The sequence below is a fragment of the Podarcis tiliguerta genome (assembly GCF_965153285.1).
Source record: "Podarcis tiliguerta genome assembly, chromosome: 3".
Classification (NCBI taxonomy): domain Eukaryota; kingdom Metazoa; phylum Chordata; class Lepidosauria; order Squamata; family Lacertidae; genus Podarcis; species Podarcis tiliguerta.
Genome location: NC_139536.1, coordinates 11,588,458 through 11,606,006, shown reverse-complemented (window position 1 = coordinate 11,606,006; position 17,549 = coordinate 11,588,458). Strand labels below are relative to the sequence as shown.

Below are 17,549 nucleotides of genomic sequence, written 5' to 3'. Positions count from 1 at the left end.
TATGGACGTTTAGTGTTTTTACAGATAGTTGACTTGGTGATATTATGAAGAAGAAGAAGAGTTTGGATTTGATATCCCGCCTTTCACTCCCCTTCAGGAGTCTCAAAGCGGCTAACAATCTCCTTTCCCTTCCTCCCCCACAACAAACACTCTGTGAGGTGAATGGGGCTGAGAGACTTCAGAGAAGTGTGACTGGCCCAAGGTCACCCAGCAGCTGCATGTGGAGGAGCAGAGACGCGAACCTGGTTCCCCAGATTATGAGACTACCGCTCTTAACCACTACACCACACTGGCTCTCATATATTATCTTGTGTCCATTGCAGTAGTCGTTGTATCATCAACCTGTTTGTTGTTTCAATTGCTATTTAAGGTTGTCAACTCAGGCCCTGCTCTGCATCCTTCTCAAAGGCTTCAAAGGTACCAAGGCAGCCGAAGGCAGACAGGTAACATTTAAAGCCTCCAATTCAGTGCCAACACTAAAATTACGGCACTCCAGTGAAGCAAACCGGCAGCGTTCTACATGCACCTAAGATTACTCAAACAACAACAGGAGCTGCTACCTGCAAGACTACTCCGTTCCAAAGCCCAGGAAGGCTGAAAAGGAACAAGGGCTTGTCCACACTTACCTTTCCTCTGCTCTTTCCAGGCATGACCCGCAATTTAAAGCTCTCTGAGTGCCCCTTTTATTTGCTCCAGAGCTTCCCCTGCAAAAACCCGCTCTTTAAAGCTCAGTTGGAGCAAATGTCAATCCAAGGGAAACTCAAATTGGCGTTTGCTCCAAGACTATGGTTAGCCCAGTGAAGACACCAAAGCAAAGCAGAAGGAAAATCACAGATATGTGCACAACTGATACATAGGGGAGCCTACTGAGACTAGCCCTGAATAGAAAAGGAGTGGGAGAAAGTTTTTATTATTATTATTAGCTAGAAATCTCCACTCAAGAGTCAGTTTAGCTAGACCCTAGTGACTGGCTTAGGGAAGACACTACTACCCAACCTCCCCATCATTAAAATGGGATTAAATGGCCCTGCTCTACATTAATGTTATAATTATCCTTTGCAGAATGCAAGTTTGGCCAACCATGATGTGTGAAAGAGACATGTTTGCATTTGCAGGAGGACAGCTAGAGGTACTTTTTTGGGGGTAGCGAGAGACCCTAGTGCTTCTACATGCAAACCTTGATTGCACAGCCAATGAAGCTGCATGATCATCATAAGACCATAGGAAGCAACCTTATGCTAAGATCATTAGTCCATCTTGCTCAGTATGGTCTACACTGACTAGGAGAGCCTCTCCAGGATTTCAGACAGGGTTATCTCACAGCCCCCACCTGGAGATGCCCAGAATTGTACCCACAACCTTCTGCATGCAAAGCAGGTGTTCTAGCATTGAGCTACAAGGGCACATGACAACTAGTGTTGGGCATCAGGACAGCTAGAAGGACTTTTCAGTAGAGATTATCAGTGGGTCGCTTAATTTTGTCAACGTGAGATGTTTAGGTTAGTTAATTGTTTATATGGCTATTTGAATGTTGTTTTATGCCTTGCGCCCATTAGTGAATTTTGTAGGTTATTGATGAGAGCTGCCTCAAGCAAGGATTCCTACGGATATGCGGTATTACAAATGAACTAGTGGTGGTAAGGGCAAAACAAAGTCTTGCTTGGAGGGGAGTGTACAACCTCACATCCTCTCCCCTTAACAACTGATTGTGGGTAGGGTGACACACTCACCTAAATGGGTGGCCTTCCTCAGACTTCTGGATTGCCTGGATAACTCCCTTGTATATCCTAAAACTGATGGTCACAGACAGGAGGACCAAGGCAATGTACGCGACCACACTCACAATACTGAACACCGTTAATGACAGCAGCAGGAACAAGCTGGCTCCAAACACCACGCCCGTCTTCTTAACGTCTCGCCAGTAAAGGAGGTCAACAACTAGAGAGATTTAAAGAGAAAGGAGATTAGAAGACATTGTCAAAGCAATATAGCCCCGACTTTTTTCCCCCACACACAAACACACAATGTATATATGAATGCACTTCTGACACACATGCATAGATAAAAACACACTCATGCATCGAATGTTGGGGATTTTACCACGGAAATTTAGTACGTGTGTGGTGTCAAACACCACGATGGCTCAGAAAAGTTAATGGATCCTGTTTAAGTGGAAGTCAGAATAACAGTACAGGGCTTGCTTTTCCTCATATGCCGCTGCGATAATAATAATAATAATAATAATAATAATAATAATAATAATAATAATAATATCTTTATTGTCATTGCCCCCTTCGGGGACAACAAAATTACTTGACTGCTCCATAAAAACACTAGTTAAACAATACAGTATAATACAGCAAGGGAGATTAGATGACTTTCAAAGTCCGGGCTTCCCATTCAGGGCCAAGATCGCTCTGGAGAAGAAGCTGTTCTTAAGACGGCTCGTTCTTGTCTTCATCGTCCTGTATCTCCGTCCCAACGGCAAGAGCTCGAAGAGACAGTGACCAGGATGCGATGGATCTTTTACTATGTCCAGTGCCTTCCTATGGCACCTTGTGGCATAAATCTGCTCTAAGGTGGAGAGTGGGCAGCCAACAATGCTCTCTGCTGCCTTAACAACCCTGCACAACCCCACCCTGTCCTGGGTAGTACAGCTTCCGTACCACACACATAAGCCATAAGTGAGCACGCTCTCAATGGCACAGTGATAGAAGGCAAGCAGCAGTTTCTGCGGAAGATGGTTTTTCCTTAGTATTCTCCAAAAATACAGTCTCTGCTGCGCCTTCTTCACAAGCCCCCTTGTGTTGACACTCCAGGACAGATCCTCTTGTAATTCAATGCCAAAGACAAGCCAAAGAAGCACCTTAACCCTGATGGGGTTGGTGCTGCCCCCACCAGGCCTGGAGTATAATTCTCTCTCACCTGCTCCTTCAGGAAGAGACTACTTGGCCCAGGTGAGCAGAAGGAGAACGTACCCGCCATCACAGCAATATAGGTTGTCTCTTGTTATGGGTTTGGTGAAGGCAGCAAGCACAGCGCAGTGATGCTCATTTGGGCCTGAGGTTCCCAGGAATCGGAATAAGCAGGCTGGCACTAGCAGTGTACGGATGGGGTTTTCGAAACCGCTTTTCTCAAGAACAAGGCTGCTTTCCTTTCCTACCAGCACAACAGGTTTCCACCATCAAGGCCAAAATACAATGGATACAATTTCCAACAGGTCTTATCTCACAGGGGCAGACAGAAATATATTAGCGACAACACCCTTATGCAAAATACGGTGTAAGGAAGAGAGTGCTCTGTTTGCACATGGGGAAAGCCAGGTCTAAGCCCACTCACCAAGTCATATAGCCCTCCATGAGCTGTGGCAAACAGAACCTTGGACAGGGGAAACTGCAGCTCAAATCTCACGTTCAGTCATGGCACTCACTCTGTAGTCTTCCCTACCTAAGAGGTCACAGCCAGGCTGTTCTATGGGCTAATACAGAGTTCTAGGCTCTTGGGAAGAGGTGTGGAACACAAAGAAATCCGCAAACCATATTTGGCATATTGAATACAACATTCCTACCACTTTATTTTCTTCCACTGCAACAGCACACAGCAGAGTTCAGCAACCCCAGAGTATAGAATATAGTATGGAATGCCACACTGGATATTAAATTCAGGAATCATGTTCCCCAGGGACTGGCCCTTGGGCACATTTGTCTTTTTGAACCACAGGCACCACTCCCTCTGGCCACCCCCGAAACGGAGAAACAGAAGTCATGCATAAGTTCATTCCACTTTTCCAGACAATCTTGAGTAAAAGTCAGATCCAGTAGAATTAAATTGAGCCTTGATAGAGTGCATAGGGCTGAAAGAGGATGTGGGAGAGAGTGTCACTGCTGGCTCTCTGTGTGTCACAGCAGTATCATCAATTATGCTTCTGTTTTGTTTTTCTTGACAACGTGTAAAAGTATCAGTGATATCCCAACCACATTGGGCTACAGTTGAAGGAAAGCCTCAAATATTGGAATCATTCCAATATTTAAATTAGGCAGTGTTTAAAGAAACAGGTTTTTTTCCAGAGGATTTTGTCATACTGAATATTTTTGTTTCTGTTTGTTAAAAATGTTTCTGTGCCACCACATCTAGAACTCCTCCCCGATGCTAATAATGACTGAAAACAATTGTATAACGAAAGCCAAACCAATGAACTCAACATAGTTTTTTAAAAAATAATAAACCACAACAGCAAACACACCATAGGACCAGCTTACATGCAAACCAAAAGCCTTTTCAAAGACACCTTTGCCTTGACAGGTGACCCAGTCGTAGGTGACGTTTTATTTTTGCAAAGTGAGGAATGCATACACTCATAACTGTATGGAAGCCATATAAACAGGAGTCTCAAGAACCAGAACACAGGCGTCTGGCTGCCTTAGAAGGCTGATTCCAAACACACCTGGTCGACAAATTAACTCGGGGGGAAAATATGGAGGGAGCCAATAGCTGTGTTTGGACACAACACTACACCGAGTTCTATATGACAAGAGCTGCAGCCTGTGGTTGCCCTTCAATAAGCCAGCTTCAGAAACCATGGTTTGAAGTTAGCTTGTTTGAAACTGACCATAAATAGTGACGAACCACAATCCTGGGTTCTAATGCAACAAACAGAGATTAAAGGAAACTGAAAGTAGTGCGTGCCAAAATCCTCCTCTGGGGTGTGTGGGAGATAGGGAGGGGAAGAGCGAGAAACCTGAGACTGGCTGCAACTTACTTCTGTAACATGAAACCATGGTTTAGTATTATGTCTGAAAGCAGTCACTGAGTGCCTTGAACCAGTAAGTGTGTGTATATATATATGTGGTTTGTTTTTTTTTCTGCCATTATCTCCTATAGCTTAAGTCACAAATCCCAAAATACAAGCCTGTGTGTGTGTGTGTGTGCGCTGTGCATAAACATTTAAACCTGGGATTTATTTTTTAGTATTTTTATTTGAACAATTACAACACTACAGTCATTTTCTAGGTCACAACTGGTACAGTTCTTGAGTAATACGTACAAGATAAACTGCCTTTTGCTTCCTTTTAAAATGAAAGCCAAACGTATCCACTGGCAGGAACACACAGAAGGGTTTCTGAACAGCCACCTGCCCAGAGGCAAACGCATTTCAAATGTGAAGGATCTACAATTTCTGCCCTTCAAAGAACAAAACGAAACAACCCAGGCCTATTCCAAAGCAAATGTCTGACTACATTTGGTAAGCGCAAGGACCGTCACTTGGTGAATCTAAAAATAGCAGTGCTAGCACAGTGCCTCGCATACACAGCTCATCCAGTTACAATCTTTCCTGTGCTTTTAATGCAACTGTCTGGATAAGTCAGAGCTCTGCAGTCTCCCTATTAAAACCTTAAAAAATGAAAAAGCACGGCACAACTCTGGAATGCCAACTGCAGCTGCTGCGCAAACAAGGATTCTGTGTCTATCCTGAACATTCTCCCCTCCGCTAGAGAATTAAATAAAACGGACTTCCGGAGGCGGCGCGACCGGTAATGGCTGCCTTCTCCGAGTAAGGAGAAGGGAGCTCCGCTGTAAACGGGTCGTCCGCTACGGCGAAGCGGAGACCCATTCAGGAAAACCACAGGTGGCAGAAGCCTGTGGTCTCGGGACCCGGCGGGCGCCAGAAGCAGCCCCCAAAACGTTGAAGGGACCCCGTAAGGGGCTCCGGATCGCGGAGGGGGTAGCGGCGCTGTGGGTCGTTGCGCAAACAGCGAAGTGAAGCCGCGTTGCTGTTGCCGGTCAGCGCTGTCCTTTCTTCCTGCAACTTTTCTGAATTTTGGAAACTACAACCCGTGAGTAAATTTGGACATTGAAAACTTTCTGAAACTTTTGTCAACTTTCTGAAACTTTTTGAGAACTTTCTGAAACTTTTAAAACTTTTTTAAAAAAGTTGAAACTTGGCTGAAAACGGAGTGAGGATAAGCAGGAAGCCCATCTCCCGCTATACTGAACTTTAAGCAAAGAGCAGGAGGAGTGGAGACAAAAAGTTATGCGTTAACTAAATGCTGGCACCCTGTTAAAGTAGTTTTCTGAGTGAAAGACTTTGAGCTATTGACTTTTGCTGGTCATATTGGGAGTGCATTGATACTCTTCTTCTGTGGAACCAGTGGATTACAAAATAAATAAGAATCTCTGGTGCTGGAGCTGCCTGGAAGAGCATCAGTTTGCAACTTTGGATACATTGAATTCAGGTTTTGAAACATTCTGAGTTGGAACTGGATACTTTGAAACTGTTGCAGTCAAGGCACTGTAAGAAACACTGTTTTGCTTTAAGTTTTACTCTGCTAAAAATAATACATTGTGGAGGCGATGGACATGGATTTAAATTTACAAGTTTAACTTGGATTTGATCTTTTCCCTGAAGACGTACTAAGCTCCCTCTAGAGGATTTTGGATTTACAGCAGTGACTTTGTCCTACTTTCCCTTTCCCGGCCTCTGTTTGACTATTGTATCTGGGACTCTGCTTTCTCATGGGAACAACTTGGATTGACCTTGGATTACAGATAACTTTGGAATGAGTGGCGCAAGGAGAAGAGGAAGGACTAAACAAACAACTCTAACTTTATCTGCAGCCTCACAGCGCAGATCTTCTGTGCCGGCCTTGCCTTCCACTTTGCCTCCAGACATAGAGGCGGCCTCCCTAATACAGGCAGGGGAGGGAGAGACAGAGGAGCTGCACCTGGGAGATATGGCTTCAGGGACAAGTAGCTCTGTCTTGGAGAAAATTTTGGAGAAACTGGAGGCTCTGGACAAGAAGGCTGATTTGCATACAGCTAAAATTGAACAGAACACAGAAAGCTTGAATAAGCTGACTGGACAAGTTGCACGGAATGCCCAGTCTATTGGAGAATTAAAGGAGGCTGTAGGTGAAAATCGTAAACTGGCTGAAGATACTAGTCAAAGACTGGAAGAACTTGAGAAAGAAGTAAGACCACTCAGCAAACAAGTTGGAGAACATCAGATTTACTTTTCGATGACAGAACTGCGAAACAGGGAGACCAACTTGAGGATACGGTCAATACCAGAGGTGGAAGAAGATAATTTTATTGAATTTCTAACTAAGGAATTTGCCAAGTTTTGGAAGTTAGAGGAAAAAGACTTCAAAATCGTATCTGCTTTCAGGCTTGGCAGAGTCAGAAGGACAGAGAAGCCCAGAGATTGTTTGATAACACTGAGATCAAAGGAGGAAAGGGACAAGATTTTGGGCCTGCACTACGAAAAGTCACTAGACATTTTGGGCAAGAGAATTGAAATCTACAAGGACATTCCTAAGCAGTTGCTGGACCTTAGATCTAACTACACGGAATTGGCAAGACTGTTGAGAAGCAACGCAATTATCTTCAGGTGGGAGTTCCCACAAGGATTATCCTTTACCTACAGAGGGAGAAAGATCAAAATCAAAACAGTGGAAGATAGAGACAAGTTTTTGGGAGCACACGGAGAAGACCTCCACAAAGGACTTGGATTGCCAGCGCCAGAACTTCCAGGGGAGCCCGCCCCCTCGGATCCTCAAGGACCGGAGAACAAGGTACCACCCCAGAAAGAATAACCAGACCTATCCAGGATGTCTCTGCAGCTTTTGAGCTGGAACATAAATGGCTGTAACAGTCCCGAAAAAAGGTCTAAAATTTTTCATATTTTAAAAAAGGAACAATTGGACATTATATGCTTACAAGAAACACATGTGATTAGGCTCCATAGAAAGGTGTTAATAAATAAAAGGCTTGGTCAAGAATTTATATCATCGGATACAGTTAAAAAGAGAGGTGTGGTGATCTATGCAAAAGAGAGCCTTTCACCAAAATTTCTCTTTAAAGATGAAAGTGGAAGAATCCTCGCAATAGAAGTACAGTATCAAGGAGAAAAAATTTTGATATTAGGAATTTATGCTCCAAATGAAGGAAAATCGGATTTTTATAAGAAGTTGCACGAGACCATGCTGGATTATCTGGATTACAACAACGTCATCATGATGGGGGACATGAACGGGGTAGTATCAACAAATATGGATAAGTCACAGAACCAGAACATTACTAAAGAGGGAAGACTACCTAAGACCTTTTTTGAAATGACTGACAATATGGACTGGGTTGACATCTGGAGAGTTAGAAACCCCTTGGGAAGAGAAGGAACATTCTTTTCTGAAGCTCAACTGACTTGGACACGAATCGACCAAATATGGATAACTAGAAGTCTGGCACCTAAGGTGAGGAAGGTGAAAATCTGCCCTAAAACATGCTCCGACCATAACGCCTTGAGAATGGATATGACATTGATCCCAACCGGCTCCTTTAGATGGAAGATGAATGATGGCCTGTTTAGAGACCAAAGAATTGTAAAGAAGGCCCAAAAAACTTTAAAGGACTATTTTGAGATTAACTTGAACACTACGGTGGAAAAAAGAACTATCTGGGATGCAAGTAAAGCTGTGATGAGAGGGTTCTTGATTCAACAGAATTCTTTAAAGAAAAGACTGCAAAATGAAAAGAAAGATAAAATTCTGGAAAGTATCAAAGAGTTGGAGAAGAAGTTAAGATCTAACCCGAAGTCCCAACCGATTCTGAGAGAAATTAAACTTTATCAGGCACAATATTCCAAACTGATAAATCAGGAAATAGAATGGAAGATTAAAACAATGAAACAAAAAACTTTTGAATCGGCAAATAAATGTGGGAAACTGCTAGCCTGGCAGCTGAAAAGGAGACAAAGATTAAATACAGTAACAAACTTAGAGGTTGAAGGAAGGAACATTCAGAACCCGGGAGAGATTAGAAAGTGCTTCCAGAGGTATTTTAAAAAGCTATACACTCAAGGGCCACAAGATGAAATAGAGATTACACAATTTTTGGAGAGAAATGGATTAGCAAAGCTGTCAGAAGAAAATAGAACAATTTTGAATGGCAAAATAACACGACAAGAGATTGAACAGGCCATCCAGAGTCTGAAACAGGGCAAATCACCAGGGCCAGATGGACTGACCTCTAACTACTATAAGACATTGAAGGATTATTTGATACAACCTTTGTTGGAGGTCAGTAATGAAATAATGGAGGGGAAGAAGGCGCCTGAATCGTGGAAAGAAGCATTTATCACATTGATTCCAAAGTCAGAAACTGAAAAGACACAACTCAAGAACTACCGTCCCATCTCCCTTTTAAATGTGGATTACAAAATATTTGCAGATGTTTTGGCACGAAGATTTAAGAAAGTTTTAAGTGAGATAATCCATAAAGACCAGGCAGGCTTTCTCCCGGGCAGACATATGTTTACTAACACAAGGAACATCATAGACATATTGGAACTTTTACAAACAAACATAAACACTAAAGCAGTTTTAATTTTTATAGACGCGGAGAAAGCCTTCGACAACATATCTTGGAAATTTATGAAGGGGAATTTAAAAGAAATGGGAGTGGGACGGGGGTTTGAGAACGGGATTGAGGCAATATATTCAGAACAAAAGGCTAAACTGATAGTTAACAATGTGGTTACAGAAGAGTTTAAAATTGAAAAAGGTACACGACAAGGCTGCCCGATTTCCCCATTACTGTTTATTTCGGTTCTGGAAGTGCTCCTGAATATGATTAGGGGGGACAGGTTGGTGGAAGGGATTCAGGTCGGAGCGAAACAATATAAACTTAAAGCTTTTGCAGATGACCTAGTTCTGACATTACAGGAGCCGGAGTCTAGTTTGAAAAGAGTACTACAACTGATTCAAAACTTTGGTCGAGTGGCAGGATTTAAGTTAAACAAGCAAAAAACTAAAGTTTTGGGGAAAAACTTGACAGATACTGAGTTGGAACAGCTTCAGAAAGAGACAGAACTAAATGTGGTTAAAAAAGTTAAATACCTAGGGGTAAACATAACAGCAAAAAATCTGAGTTTATTTAAAGATAATTATGAAAAATGTTGGTCAGAGATTAAGAGAGACTTGGATAGTTGGTCAAGACTAAAACTTTCTTTGTTGGGCCGAATAGCTGCCATCAAGATGAATGTATTGCCAAAAATGTTATTTTTGTTTCAGACACTGCAGATTGTAGACAAGACAGAGTGCTTCCGGAAGTGGCAGAAAGATATTTCTAAATTTGTCTGGCAGGGCAAAAAGCCCAGAATCAAATTTAAAATATTAACAGATGCGAAAGAAAGAGGGGGCTTTGCCCTGCCAGATTTAAAGTTGTATTATGAAGCTGCAGCTTTCTGCTGGTTAAAAGATTGGTTACTTCTTGAAGATACGGATGTCTTGGATTTGGAAGGTTTTAATAACGCGTTTGGATGGCATGCATATTTATGGTATGATAAAGCTAAGATAAATAAGGCCTTCAAGAACCATATTGTCAGAAAATCAGTTTTTAATGTCTGGACAAAATATAAAGACTTACTGGAGAATAAAACTCCGAGGTGGCTGTCACCCCTGGAGGCTAAGGCTCGGAAAAGAGCCAATATGGAGGCCAACTGGCCAAAATATTGGGAGATAATAGAAAAGGATGGTGACAACTGGAAATTGCAGAGTTTAGAAAAGATGAGAGACAAAGTGCGAGACTGGTTACAATATGCTCAGATTAAAGAAGTGTTTAAAAATGACAAAAAGCTAGGATTCCAAGTGGAAAAGTCAAAGTTAGAAACTGAACTGTTAGAACCTAAGACTAAGGTACTTTCAAGAATGTATAACTTGCTGCTGAAATGGAACACACATGACGAAATGGTAAAATCAACAATGATAAAATGGGCGCAGGACATTGGGTATAATATTATGTTTGAAGATTGGGAAAGGTTGTGGACCTCTGGGCTGAACTTCACTGCATGTAATGCGTTGAAGGAAAATGTGATGAAAATGATGTATAGATGGTACATGACCCCTGTTAAACTGGCTAAAATATACCATTCGTCTGATAGCAAATGTTGGAAATGTAAGGAAAATGAAGGAACATTTTTTCACCTCTGGTGGACCTGCCCTAGAGTGAAGGCCTTTTGGGAGAAGATATATAATGAATTAAAAAAGGTGTTTAAATACACCTTTACTAAGAAACCAGAGGCCTTTCTCCTGGGTATTGTAGGCCAGAGTGTGTTAGAAAAGGACAGAACATTCTTTATGTACGCAACAACAGCAGCAAGAATATTAATTGCCAAGAATTGGAAAACTCAGGAGCTACCCACTGTGGAAGAATGGCAGATGCAACTGATGGACTATATGCAATTAGCCGAGATGACCGGCAGAATTCGAGACCAGGGAGAAGAAAGGATGGAAGAAGACTGGAGGGAATTTAAGATTTATTTACAAAAATATTGTAATTTGGCTGAGTGTTGAATTGGATGCCAGTGCAGATAATTGTCTACCATTAAATTAGATTTAAGGCTGAATTATATGTCAAACCAAATTAAGATTATTAATTAAGATGAGTTAAATGATAATTTGTTTGAAATAAATTTAATAATGATGTAAGTGTATGCGGGAGGTGTGGGGGAGTCCCATGTAATAATTGAGAGATGTTAAATGGACAATGATAAGTTGTGCTTATCTAATATATGCTTTATTTGAAAACTTCAATAAATATATATTAAAAAAAAAAAAAAAAAAAATAGAGAATTAAATAAAACGCACACCGAACCACGCTGTCTCTTGAGTGCAAACCAAACAATAAATGCAAGAGCTCGCAGCAACGCAAGCCTCGACACCACAACGCATACTCACCACTTCTGGCATCCATCTTGCCAGGGGTGCCTGCATGCACTCAGATTTTGCACAGCTGACTAGCAAACCTTTCCACTTCCTGCTAGGGCACTCAAAGGTCATCTGATATACGCAACTGCCTGCAGCCTCGCTGATACACAGTTAGGAACACCCCAGACTACCACACAGTATTTTAAGCCCTCGTCCAATGGCCGTTTCCCCTGTAATTCCTTGGAATGCAGAACATATGTTTGCAGCTATATGCTACGTTCTACATTTAGATTTTAGACCGAGGCAGCTACGGCAGTCAAAGGGCATTCCTTTAAAAACGGGGCAGGGGGGAACCACATAAAAGGTATATATATTTGAGGAGAAAGAGGTTGTAACACCGTCCATATGCTCTTCTTGTTGTTTAATTCTTTGAATGGTATTTAAGAGAAGAAAATGTTTTGCTAGAGGGTTGCAATTGCAGCGTTGCTTTTGGACTTCCACATCTGACAAGGGTGCATCAGGATGGGAACTGGGAACCCACTTGGGAAAGAATGGACGTTTTGCAGCTTTTAAACAAAGCGTGTTCTCCTTCATGGAGATCACGTGTTGCGGTGGGGGCCACCAGGACACTCCAAAGTTGGGGGCGGGCTAGTTGTTCACTGGCCACTGATGCGATTGGGGCTTCCCTTGTTGTTGGGAAGAAGTTAATGTTGCCATTTGTTGATTGATAGCCAGAAATGCTAAAACTCCTTGCACAAGGCTAGGGCTTCCTCTTTTTGACCGTGCATCGGATTGCCCGTCCCCGCCTCCCTAGAATTAGGGTTGTTCACTTTGACCTTGCTATGCCTGTCATGGGGTCGTCTGCTCTTGGGGCAGGGGCCTGGTAGGAATTTTGTCCATCTGGCTGACTGGCTGGGGCCATTTGGTTTTTGCCTACTGCATAGCAAATCGTCACAACTTGTAAGGTTGCGGTTAGGCATTGGTTTATGGTTTGGTTGGTTGAGGGGAAGTGGTTGAGTGCCTGCCCTTGGTAGGTTGAGTGCCTGCCCCTCTAATGCTGCTGCTGCAAGGGATTCCATTAAAGGAATTGGGGGCTAACTATTGCTTGTCCACTCTGTCAAGGGGGCTCGGGCCATAGCAATGAGCTCCTGGTTGCATTTGGGGTGAGGGCAGGTTCCCTGCTCCGCGTAACCCCCAAGTGTACTCCCCTATTCTGACTTTCGCATCGTGCGGAATGTCACAGTCTGTCCCCCATGGTGGGGGCAGATAGTCGCAACCAATGCCTAAGCAACCACTCACAAATTTGTATTTCAATAAAGTTGTGGCCAAAATTATGCCAAAAACCTTAAACAAAATTCTGTGAGATGTGTGAGTTATTGGGGTGGCCCTGGGGACCTCGACACGCAAGTGTTTTTTGGTAACTCTTAAGACAGTAAAAAGGGGTCTTCTTTTTCTTCATACATAGGCAAATTTCTATGAAAGGCATGCTAACCAACCAACATTTTTCTCCTTTCCTTCTTTGGAAAATGAGAATCTGGAGAATACTACAGGTCACGGATTCATTTCTAATAACCTGAAGATAATGATGTTTTAAGAACAGGCTAATAACCTTTCTGTTCTTTTGTTGTACACTGCTTTGGATCCATTTGCTGGGAAAGCGCGTATAAATGTTTAAGTAAACAAAAACAAATAAACCTAGGAACTTTTTTCGGTCGTGCAGCAAATTGCCAGAATTTCAAGGTGAAGAACACGAGGAGCAATCTATCCACCGAGCAGGAATATATCCACCAAGCAATATATCCTTGCAAGTGCAAGCACAGACTCTATTACCAAGCGTAGGCTCACTTCAAGGGGCTTGGCAAAGAGGCAGGGCTATACTAGGGACTTCCCTCCAAATGAAAATAGCATTGGAGGGGCTGCGTTGTCAGGACAATAAATAGTAAGGGAGAGGCAGAGTTCAACTATGCAACTAAGGGCTCCTTGATGCAGCTACAGTGGTGCCCCACAAGACGAATGCCTCGCAAGACGGAAAACCCACTAGACGAAAGGGTTTTCCGTTTTGGAGGTGCTTTGCAGGACGAATTTCCCTATGGGCTTGCTTCGCAAGACGAAAATGTCTTGCGATTCCTGGGGGTTTTTTCCCGCTCCCCACCCCCTTTTTCTAAGGCACTAAGCTGCTAATAGCCTTTTAGCAGCTAATCCGCTAATCCCTTAAGCCTTTAATAGCCGCTAATAGCCGCTAAACCGCTAATAGCGCTAATCCGCTAATAGGGTTGCTTCGCAAGACGAAAAAACCGCTAGACGAAGAGACTCACGTTTCGTCTTGCAAGGCACCACTGTATTTACATTTTCTTTTTTAAAAAAAATCCACACTAATGGCATTCGTCCAATTAATGCCATGCCTAATTTGGCCCTATAGCTTTTTTGCATGCGGGCTCATGAAATTCACATTCTCCTCTTTGGCCAGGGAGTGGAGCTCTGCGTGGACACAGCACGTGGCAGAAAAGAAGAGGAAGCTGCTCTCTTTGCACAGCCCCTTGGATCTTGTCCGACAGGTGTCCCCCGCCTATCACCCAAGCCTAAAACATTAGCCAAACAAAACACAGCTGGGGAATCGGGCGCAGCGCCAGCTTCTCTTAAAAATATACTTTTGGCTCGGGAATGTGGGCCAGAGAGAGAGAGAGAGAGAGAGAGAGAGGTGCTTGTGAAACACCTGTTTGGATCCAAAGTTATCTCTGGGGCGTCACCAGAGTAGCCACGCAACACAGAAATGCCCCTCTTCCTCGCAACCACTTCATGCAGGGGCTTCACTTTCAAGAGGCTATTTACCAAAGGTTCACTTGCACCAGATTAAGTGCAGGTCTTTTTAGGAAACTTTTTTTTGGGGGGGTGAAGTGAAGGGGGGAGTATGGTGGGAAGTGAAAGAAAGAGGGAAGAAGAGGACTACAGTGGTACCTCGGGTTACATTCGCTTCAGGTTACACACTCCGCTAACCCAGAAATAGTGCTTCAGGTTAAGAACTTTGTTTCAGGATAAGAACATTGGGCTCCGGCGGTGCAGCAGCAGCAGGAGGCCTCATTAGCTAAAGTGGTGCTTCAGGTTAAGAACAGTTTCAGGTTAAGTACGGACCTCCGGAACGAATTAAGTACTTAACCCGAGGTAAAGGTAAAGGTAAAGGTACCCCTGCCCATACGGGCCAGTCTTGACAGACTCTAGGGTTGTGCGCCCATCTCACTCAAAGAGGCCAAGGGCCAGCGCTGTCCGAAGACACTTCCGGGTCACGTGGCCAGCGTGACATCGCTGCTCTGGCGAGCCAGAGCCGCACACGGAAACGCCGTTTACCTTCCCACTAGTAAGCGGTCCCTATTTATCTACTTGCACCCGGGAGTGCTTTCGAACTGCTAGGTTGGCAGGCGCTGGGACCGAGCGACGGGAGCGCATCCCGCCACGGGGATTCGAACCGCCGACCTTGCGATCGGCAAGCCCTAGGCGCTGAGGCTTTAACCCACAGCGCCACCCGCGTCCCCCTTAACCCGAGGTACCACTGCACTAATGAGCAGGGAAAGAGGACTACTACAGACATCAAGGTTATGATAGCTTTAAAGAAGCTGGGGTCAATTCTATCAGGTATGGGGAATGGTTTCCAAACTCTCCTCTACATGGACCACCTGACAGACCACGGAGGGTCTTGGCGGACCACCTATCAAATTTTCTGCCTCTTGCAGCAATTGCAATGCCTTGTGCTAATTGCTGTAGGGGTTCCCATTGTATCTGTGTTGCTTTCTTTTATTTCTTACACATTCTGTGTTTTATTGCGGCTGCAATAAATGCAAAACGTGCAATACAATAAAAAGGGGCAAGAAAATACAATTTAAAATTAATACGAATATGTAACGCAGCGGATGTGCCTTCTCTCTCATCTTCAGGCACAAATCTACAGGCGTGTTGTGGGCCACCTGAATGAAGCTGGGCACCACTGGTGGTCCACAGACCACAGTTTGGAGACCCCTGAGTTAGGACAACAGAACTATTATTTGTTATTTATCAAACAATTACTTGTTCCAGGTGTTAATCCAGTCTCTTAATCTCAGGGCCATGGGTTTGAGCCAAACGCTGGGTAAAAGAAGTGCTTTTTTTCTGTAAAAAAATGTTTAGGGGTACTCGTTTTCCTACTCATATTGAAACACTTCCTCTCAATGAGGCCAAACTTAGATTCACAAAATGTTTAGGGGCATGTGTACTCCTGTGTCTCCCCAGAAAAAAAACACTGGGTAAAAGATTCCTGCATTGTAGGCGGGTGGAGTAGATGGTCTTCGTGGTCACTTCCAACTCTACAATTCTACAATTCTATGTTGGTAGATTCCACCCCATATCCCAGCTCTGAATTATGCAGCCAAGTAATCAAAAGAAGAGTCTTAATGCTCATGATTAAAAACTTCGAAAAGAGGGTCCTTCTCCTTTAGGGGGTGGGGAAAGATGGGGATATCCTAAGCTGCTGATTTTAGACTTGTACACCACTGGTAAGGGAATTTTATTAATTCCCAACAAGGCTTTCTTGTGAGGAAGTGTGTGGGGAAACATTGCAACCTGTGTGTGTCTGTACTGGGAAGCGCCTAAACTAATCCATTTTAATCCTCCTCCTTTCTCTAGTGTAGCTGAAGAAGCTACCTCTTTGCAGCAAGGTATTCACCCACGTAGCAACCAAGGACACTGCTACCTCTGTTAGTCAACAAACCATCCAACTTAGTGTTTGCCAACCTGATGCCCTTCCCTGTGTTTTGGACTACAAGTCCCCTCAGCCGTACTGGCTGGGGCCAATGGGAGTTGTGATCCCCCCCCCCAAAAAAAAATATCTGGAAAGCACCAGGTCGCCAAAGGCTGGTCTAAGGTCTCATTTGGCCTTCAAACAAAATGGCGGCCATGGCAATGGAAGTCAAAAGGGGAAAAAACATTTGTAAAGTGTTGAAAGGGGTAAGGAGGTTGGCTTTAAGCTCTTTACAGATGGCAGCTTGCATGATTTCAGAACTAAATCAGAAATGGAGGAGGAAGCATCGCGGAGAAAAAGGGAAATGGCAGCCCCTTAACTGAGCTACGCCACGCTGCTGACCTTACTAAGCCTGCTTCTGCCATTTGGACTGGTGAGGATCAGCACAATCCCCACAAAGTTTGTGTGTGTCATATGCACTGGATCTGAGCATGGGAAATCACCCCTCTGGATAAGTCTTAAACGGAAAACAAAAGCTCATTCCTACCTCATTAGAACGACGCAATTTTAATCCGCCACCCAATGTAACCCTTTCTTGCCAAGACTGGGATCGCATACGTCACCAAAAGGGAAGTAACAGCATGCATATATACAATTTGTTGGTCACTGCAAGCTTGGCACATGTGAGGGAGAGTGTGCCAGAGCCTAACAGAGCGAGCAACAGTGGGCTGTAGGGACCAATAGCTTGACTCTGCATAAAACAGCTTAATATGCATCCATCCACACTTGGCGACGCCAAACACTTCAAGAGGTGGAGGGGAGGGCATGACTGAAGCAAATTCTGAAAGCAACGTACATGCATAAGCTTTTGAAACACACAACTGTGGACCTTGGACTCTGTATCAGACTGGCTGGGTTGCCCCATCATCGCACACCCAACCTCTTTAAGAAAAGTATTGTTTTGGATAGCTGGATTAAAAGCTGGGGGGAGGGAGGGGAAGAGAAAGAGAGCCTGTTTTGTTCTACTGGCACAACCCAAAGCTTAAATGTGCTGCACAGACTTAAAATTCTTACAGTTTCACAACACAGAGATTACAAAGAACGGCGGCTGCAGGGGCGAAGGTCAACCGTTTTAACTCTAG

At 43.7% G+C, this 17,549-nt stretch overlaps 1 protein-coding gene across 6 annotated transcripts in view; it reads right to left on the bottom strand.

The window, feature by feature from the left end:
* Positions 1-17,549, bottom strand: part of RTN4 (reticulon 4) — a 73,887-nt gene that overhangs the window by 18,037 nt on the left and 38,301 nt on the right. For 5 of the 6 annotated variants that reach the window (XM_083432506.1, XM_083432503.1, XM_083432505.1 and 2 more), the window contains one exon: positions 1,731-1,938. In XM_083432506.1, coding sequence (XP_083288632.1) covers positions 1,731-1,938 — 208 coding nt within the window. Of the gene's footprint in view, positions 1-1,730; positions 1,939-11,732; positions 12,112-17,549 lie in introns of those variants that run through there. The other variant, XM_083432508.1, reaches the window with a different exon arrangement.